Source organism: Elephantulus edwardii, unplaced genomic scaffold (assembly GCF_000299155.1).
Source record: "Elephantulus edwardii isolate Elephantulus edwardi_28Jun2011 unplaced genomic scaffold, EleEdw1.0 scaffold01401, whole genome shotgun sequence".
Taxonomy (NCBI): Eukaryota; Metazoa; Chordata; class Mammalia; order Macroscelidea; family Macroscelididae; genus Elephantulus; species Elephantulus edwardii.
Genome location: NW_006401151.1, coordinates 1 through 8,204, shown reverse-complemented (window position 1 = coordinate 8,204; position 8,204 = coordinate 1). Strand labels below are relative to the sequence as shown.

At 41.7% G+C, this 8,204-nt stretch overlaps 1 protein-coding gene across 1 annotated transcript; it reads right to left on the bottom strand.

Moving 5' to 3' along the window:
- Positions 1-2,738: 2,738 nt before the first annotated feature.
- On the bottom strand, positions 2,739-4,924 carry LOC102871906 (mammaglobin-B-like; the record flags this gene model as incomplete). Its single annotated transcript, XM_006903458.1, has 2 exons — positions 4,870-4,924; positions 2,739-2,926 (listed from the first exon to the last, which is right to left on the bottom strand). Coding segments are annotated over exons 1-2 (243 nt in total), but the record flags the coding sequence as incomplete, so codon positions are not given.
- Between the last annotated feature and the right edge of the window lie 3,280 nt (positions 4,925-8,204).

Genomic DNA, 8,204 nt, shown 5'->3' with positions numbered 1-8,204 from the left:
AAGGAGGGGCAATCTCCTCCTGTACCAGTCAGATCTGATTTGACAGTACACGCACACAAAAATAAGAAAATTTAAAAAAAAAATAAAAACACCTTCTTTACACTTTCCCCTGTTTTAACTAGTTTAGGTGTATCTCAATGACCCAACTCACTGAGTACGTGACTTGCCAGTGTCACTATGTGGCTTACAGATCACACATCCAACATGGACTGAACTTAAGCACAGCAGAGATTGTGAGAACGGCTCCGGATCAGGCAGGATTTCAATCTGTCGCATGTAGGACCCCTCATAATTGGCATCAATTTAATGGCCAACCTGTGAAGCTGCCAGTCCAGAGTCTGGGGACAATTATGTCAGAGCCCCAGCTCTCCATGGAGATCTTCATGCAGCCCATGGCAGGGCCCAGGGCCATTGAAGACTAGCATCACTTGCTCCTTGGATGCAATTCTGAATCTCTTCCTGTTGGTATGGGGAGAACAGAGAGAAGAGAATAGTCACTGAGCACAAAACTGAGGGGAGATCAAGAGAGGAGTAAACTCAGGGATTCTGGACTTTGTCTGACCACCAGACCACAAGGATGTGAGCGCTTGAGGCAGTGGTGTGAGAGGTGACGAGGGAGGGAGACACTCTCACAGAAAGGGCAATGTGTGGGCCATAGACGGTGAGGAAAGCCGTTTTCAGTCACTACCCACTCACCCACGAGTTCCCTCATGAATAGTTGATGTCACCAAGAACGCTCCTAAGACCTTCTAAAGTCCTCATTTTAAGAGAGAATGAAAGACACTTCAGTTTCATGCAATTAATTTATTTAAAGGATAATGTATTTGAGGTTTCAACAATTGTCTTGCAATTTATAGATTAAAAGATAAAATAGTAGGGAATAAATGCTGGGGTTTGGAATCGTCGTTGGCAGTTTGTGGCCATTTCCTCTGTAGTTCTCTGAGGTAAAAGTCTTGTGGACAGTTAAGTGGAACCACAGGTCCTATAAAGGACTTGCTGGAAAACAAAACCAGAAACATCACTTAGATTTCCAAACTAGCTCTTACATCTCAAACACTAAAATGAAAAAAAAAAAACAAACCCAAACTTTTCTGTTTCTGATTTTCAGGAACTAAAATTATCAGGAGCTCTGGTGGCTTAGTGTCAAGGACCTGCACTGACAACCCAAAGGCAGGTGGTTCAAATCCACAGGACAAAGGTGGGCAATCCCCTCTCATGTGAGTTCACAGCCTCTGAAAAGCTGCTAGAGCACATGTGACTCGACAGCACATAACAACAACAGTCCAAAATTCTCTAGCATCAAGCAGGATGGCATTGAAAGAGAAAGCAGAGAAGTTCAGTCACTTATTGTGTCATTCAGCTGCATTTATTTCCCCCCCGATAAGTACTGTCAATTCCAGATCTTTCTAGACAGGGATTTCTTTAACATTTTTTCCCTCTCTCTAGATTTCAATTTTTTGAGATCATTTAGCCAATAAATAATCTACATGGATTTGTGAAGAATATATCAAGTTGTACTATTTCTGAAATGACTTTACATCACAAAGTATTTAAATCTTAAATAAAGAAAAATGTGAATTTTCTGAGTTTCTATGTGACCTTACAATTAGTAAGAATGAAAACAGTCATAGACTTTACATCACTTTTGTAACCTATAAAATACTGGATGATTAGACAATGAATTATTCACCTAAATTGTGTTTTTATGGAGAAAACATTTGAAAGCAAAAATGCCTATCACTCAAAATTATAACTCTTTTAATATATTTATTTTATACAATAGAGTGCTTAAAATGAAATATTATTATAAAGATCAAATTATGGCAGAAATTTTAATCTAAAAGAATTAGAGAAAATGCTCATTTGTAATAACTTGACTTTTGTTTTCAAGAAATCCATGCTCCATGTTTGTTTCATACCATGATTTTTGTTTGTGATTTCAGGGGGTAGTTCATCAAATGGCCCATGACGTCCAATAATATTTTGTGACATATCTTAATCATTTGGTACCATATTTTAAACCCTTTGTATTGAAGATCTTTAGACTCTTGCCAAATAATAGTTACCAAAGTTTGTGGGGAAAATTATTAAGAAAAGTTTTGTCATCATTGTTATGTGCTTGCGACTCATAGCCTGAAACATGTTCTGTCCTGTGCCAACCTATTGTCTCTGACACACCTACCCTTATTACCCCAGTCACTGAATCAACTAACTTAATTGAAGGTCTTCCTTTCTTGCACTGTCCTTCCACGCTCCCAAGCATAATGTTTCTTCCAGGGACTGGTCCCTCCTTGCAACATGCCAAAGTACATCAAGAATATTTTTACTATTACTTTTATGGAAAGAGGGAACATTCTTAGCAGATTATTGCTACAAGTAAGGGATATCTGAGAAACAATTGTTTCTCTTAATTGAAAAGTGAAAGAGTGTGTGTGTGTGTGTGTGTGTGTGTGTGACAGAGAGAGAGAGAGACAGTGAGATTTAGTCCTGGGAAGCTGATGGGAATAGTTAAGATTTTATGTCGTCTTTACTGTCTTGTTACCTTTTTGGTTTCTCATTGACTAAAGAAGTCACAAAGTGAACTGGCAAATCAGACTAATTAATCTGCCTTTTACTCTCACTTTATAGACTCACCACAACACCAAATTAAGGGATCTAAACAAAAAAAATAATCACTGCAGTATTAGAGAGAAAATCAGAGCCTGCTTGTCTTCTGCCATGTTTGAAACCGAACTTACCATTGTGTGGTTGACACGATCCAGAACCTCTTGTGGCTGCTTGAGATAGCACTGTTTGAAATTCTGCATGGCTGCAGCCTCAGCGTCACTTGATATGAATGGTTGAAGGTTAACTATGTACTCTTCCTTTGACACTTGAGAATTAATTGTCCAGTCAACTGCTTTTTTAAAAAGTTTGCAGCCAGTACCTGGGAAGAGAATTTCAGAAAACAGGCTTATAATTATGAATACGTTTTTTAGGTATACTTGTAATATTTGTCATAGTCTTACATCCCAGTAGAGACACAGATTTTAAAATATGATGAGCTTGGTCCACAGCATTCACTTCTAAGGAAGATGTTTTCTCTCCGGAGAGTAAACACAAGATCTGAGATGGCCTTTGAGATTATCACCTCCTGTCTCTCCTTTAGCCAAACCAAGGAAGTCACATGCCACGCAAACTTACTTAACAAGAACGTTTATGGAAAAGATGCTCAGACTTGGTGCAGCATCTTAAGCATTCTTTGACCTTTGGTTGTTTATTTACCATGTGATATTGTACTAAAATCTCTCAGAGTATCAGTTTAAGATGTCCAAATTTTACAGATGTCACAGCTCTGAAATGCTGTCTGTTGACTCTATTGCTTCTAACTATTGTCTGTGCACTGCAGCCTTGAGTGGGAAAATGTTATTCTTGTTTATAGTGTCATCCAATGTGGCCACCATTGTGCCTCAGGGCAAAGAACTCTGGTTCTAATTGAAATGAGTTGTATTTGACTGTTGGCTCTACCAGTTTGAATTTAGTTGACCTTGAGCATGGCGCATGTGAGCTGTCTATACTTACTCTGGGGAGTTCTGGTGGCTTTAGTAGTAAAAAGACCTGCTGCCAAACCAGAGGCAAGAGGTAAAAACCCACCAACTGTTCCATGGGAAAAGATAAACCCCCTCTCATGCAATTCATGGCCCCTAAAACTCTGCTGGAGGGTCAGTTGGTTTTTTTTTTTGAGGGTCAGTTTTGAGTCAGGTCCAACTCAATGGCTCATAAGAACAACAGCGTCCCAACTCTGGGAACAGGTGAGGTCGAACATCTGGAAAAGCTTTATAAATTTAAACAAGCGCACCAGTTATGCGATGGCCTGTTTCTGTTGGCAGGTGTAGGGAGCTATGGTGGCTTACTGCTAAGGAGTTGCATTGCCAACTCAAAGGTTCTCAGTTTGAATCCACCAGCTGCTCCCTGGAGAGGGATGGGGAATCTCTTCCTGTGTAATTTTCTGTCTGTTAAAATCCATTGGAAGGTCAGCTGTGAGTTGGTCCCAACTCCACAGTACACAACAACAACAACAACAACAACAACAACAACAGTGTCTCTTCATTGCTGGAAGTCGGTCCCCAGAGTGTATATTATCCTCCCAGTCAATCCTGAGAAAGAAGGAATTCAAAAGCAAAATAATTTTAAAAGGGTTCAGAACAACGTTAGACTATGGCTTACGTGGCCCCCACGTGGTGTTGCATCCTTGGTATGTCAGGACCATATCCCCATTCTTATGAGGTCTCCCACCTCCTACCATATAAGGAGATGTCAAAGGTGCATCTTTGAAGAAACCTATCTAAATGTAAATGTTATATGACCATAAGATCAACTCCTTCCCGACCCCTCTGAAATAACTAATCCAATCATTGTTCCCAGATACTTCTTTGTGTTCACGGGATCTGTGACCATGGCTGCTGTGTGTGTGTGTGCCATTGAGTTAGAATAGCCCCGTAGTTGACTCTCCAGTGAGTTTTCAGAGGCAGTAAATCATCCAGGAGGAGACTGGCCATCCTTGTCCCATGGAGCCAGTAGGAGATTGAGCTCTGTACCTACAGGATTGCAGTGCAACTTCTTAGCACAAGGCTCCCAGAGTTCCCTAGACCATGGTGGAACCCTCTACGTGACCATAAGGAAAGCTCCCTATCGCTCCCTTACACAGACACAGCCCAGAGGGCACTATGTCTTTGGTTTTCTGGATTAATGGTGATCTTTAAATCTATTTTATCTAAGTCATTAATAATGGGGCTGATCTGTCCTGACACTGGAGCCTCAGGAGTCTGTCCCCAGGGTCCCAGGAGACAAGTCTTTGCCCAGAGCCTGGCCTCCCTGCACAGCACCCACCTGCATAGCAGTGGAGGGGAAGAGCAGCCAGCAGGAGGACGAGGACCAGCTTCATGGTTGGAGTGGCTTGATGTTGACTGTTCCTCAGATAAGACAGGGTTCAGGGATCTGGCTGTGAGGCGAGCACCCAGAGCGCCTCTATTTATTCTCATTGCAGACATTTAGCCCCTCCCAGGGAGGAAGAAACCAGTCACAGGATCAACCTGGCAGGAGATCCGATAGTGACGGTGTAATGAGTGAGAGCTCAGGCGGCCTGTGCTGTGTTTGCAGAAAACCAAGAAGATAGAGACTTGGATCCAAGGCAGTTAGTTATAAGAGGCCAATAAGGGCTTGTGACTTTAAATACTATTGTTGAGTTTGTTGATTATATTCTTACTGTTTCTATCATCTGCTCCCTCTCTCCTCCTTCTTTCTGCTCTTTCTCCTCCTCCATCTTTAACACGTAAGCAGCATCACCCCACAGCCTCCTAACACCTGAGCTAAGTGCAATGCCTTTGACTCCCTCATCACACACAGGTCTTCTTCAGCAAGTACTGTAAGGTTGAGTGGAGGTTTTAGTGACATTCAACAGGAAATCTACCAGGAATATTTCAGTACATTCAAATCACAATTCACTGTTATTATAAATTAATACATTTTTATTGTTCTTTTCTTAGTGCGTTAGGATTTTCCTTCCATTCATTGAAAGGATCCTTATTCATTTCATCCTTATCCATTGATCATTAAAGGATCTTTAAAGATCTCACATACTTCCAGCATGTGGCTAGGAGAAGCAATTTATTATAGAGAGAGATATAATGCTTGGAATGGTGGAGGGATGGTGACAAGAGGAAAACTCTCAACCAAATCAAGGCCCCAGTGACTGCAGCAATGGACTCCAGTGTGTCAGAGATTGGGGGATGGCACAGGACAGGACAGGGTTCACACCTGTTGTTTGCTGATAAGATTGCTATGAATCATACTTGACTCGATGTCACCTGACAATCACTTAAAGGATAGCATAACCTTATAATAGTTTGAGGTTCATGGATTTTAATATTGTTTAGGGAGCTCTGGTGGCCTGGTGGTAAGAAGCTGTGCTGCAATCCCACAGGCACTTGACTCAAATCTTCCAGCTTCTCCATTGGAGAAAGCTATGCAATCTCCTCCTGTGTGATTTGCTACCTCTGAAAACCCACTGGAGAGTCAACTATCAGCCAGTTCCTTCTCTACAGCACACAACAACAATAATCATTCAAAGGATGTGTCAGTGTTGGTGAGGATGCTACAGGATAAGGCCGGGTTTAGAGCCATGGGCTACAGGGTCGTTATGAGTTGTAGTCAACTTGTTGGCACATAAAGACAACAACAACAGCCACAACAACAGCCACAACCATTTAATGGACAGGGAGCTCTGGTGGACTGGTGAACTGGTGGGAAGTAGTGGTGTTGTCAGCCCAAAGAGATATACACCTGCCACACGGGAGAAGGATGGAAATTTCCTCTTGGTATACGGCCTCTGAGAACCCACTGGAGGGCCACTTATGAATCAGTTCTGACACTTGGCACGTAACAACAATAGCAATTTAAAACACAATATAGTCATTTATTGCCTAGGAGAGGCTGTACTGAATTGTAATGAATTTCAGTTCTGCTGTTGAGGATTTGAACACAGGATTGGATAGAAGTGTCTAGAAATGCCTCTGTGCAACAGATATTGCTGTTGTTTCTGAGTTTCCTATATCCTCTTTATAAAATAAGTATTGATGATATTATGTTGTTTTGTGTAAGAGTTATGGGCTCTATGTATAAAGCCTATCAGGTTACCCAGCCTACACATAGTATTACTATTAAACCAGTATCTCAGAGGTTCGTTGATATTCTTACTTTGTGCTGTAACCTCTAGACTCAGTTATAGGCAGGTGGTTGAAAAGCTTCTGCCTTTTTGAGGCTAACCTTCTAATAAAGGAGACAGCAAATCCACCTGCAAATAAGTGAGTGGTACCGGAAAGCAGGAATTTCTACAAAGAACAAGAGAACAGCCTCAAAAGCAGACTGTTCAGTGCAACAAGGAATGAATGAGAACCCCAAATCTCTGTAAATGTTCATCAAAACTAATAAAATTTAATAATAATTTAAAAAAGCAGAGTGTTGTGATATATAGTGACTTGGGGGAGGGACTGTTTGGTAGGAAGACTGAAGAGAGCTTTTGATGAGATGCTGCTTTATCTGAGGCTGTGTGCAAGAAAACATCACAGAAGAGCTTTTATCTTTTTGCAGGGGAAATAGTAAATATGGTTTGCCTGAGGGCTGATATTACTCAACAACATCAGGAAAATCAAAGAAAGGATAGTAGGATGTAGAAAGAGAGTCATAGAATAAGAGCTTTATAGGATAAAAAGCCCATCCCAGTTGAATCTGGACAAGAAAGCAAAAATTGGCTCCTTTTTTTTAAAAGGATGAGAGCCAGGTGAAGAAGCCCTGAAATCCCTGCAGACGCATTACTTGCTGTCTAGATTACTGTGGCATCTTTGTGTTGCTCACGCAGCTATATCACTGGTTTGCCTACAACAAAACCCACTTCAGAAGTGGCTAGAAACAGGAAAGGGCACAAAAAGCAGAAAAGAAGCAAGTCACATAACCGCCCTGGCATTGAACCACATCCTGTTGGTGTGAACCAGTGAGAGCCCAAGCTGCCTGTTCTGTGTTTGCTGAAATCCAACGAGACAGACCTGGATCCAGGACAGTTACAAGATGCCAACAAAGGCATGTGATTGAGTACTAATCACATTTGGTGATTTTTCCCTTACTGTTTCTGCTATCTCTTCCATCTCCTCCTCTTCCTTCAGCCCCCCCCTTTCTTTAACATGTGAGAAGCTCTATCCCCCAAAGTCTAACCTAAGAGCTGAGCTAACTGCCTACAACAAAACTGAATGTGCGTGCTTTCTTGAAGTTCTGCGTAGTGCATATCCTTCATTTAAAAGTCAGTAAGGGTTTTCATAACATAAAGGAGTTGGTTTCCTTGCACAAGTTAACAGGGATTTTTGCCTTTTCTCCCATCACTGTGGACCTACCCTGTCAGCTCCTGGAACATAGTTTTCTCCACAATTTTCTACCCACTAATTCAAAAAGAGAAAAGAGAAAGATGGGCAATCTCCTCCCATGTGATTTGTTGTTGTTATGTGCCATCGAGTCGCTTGTGACTCATAGTAGCGACCCTGTGTACAACAGCCCTAAACCCTGCTCTATCCTGTGCCAATCTCACTGCCTCTGACACACCCATCCCGATTACCCCAGTCACTGAATCAATCCACCTCATAGAGGGTCTTCCCCTTCTGTGCCGTCCCTCCACCCTA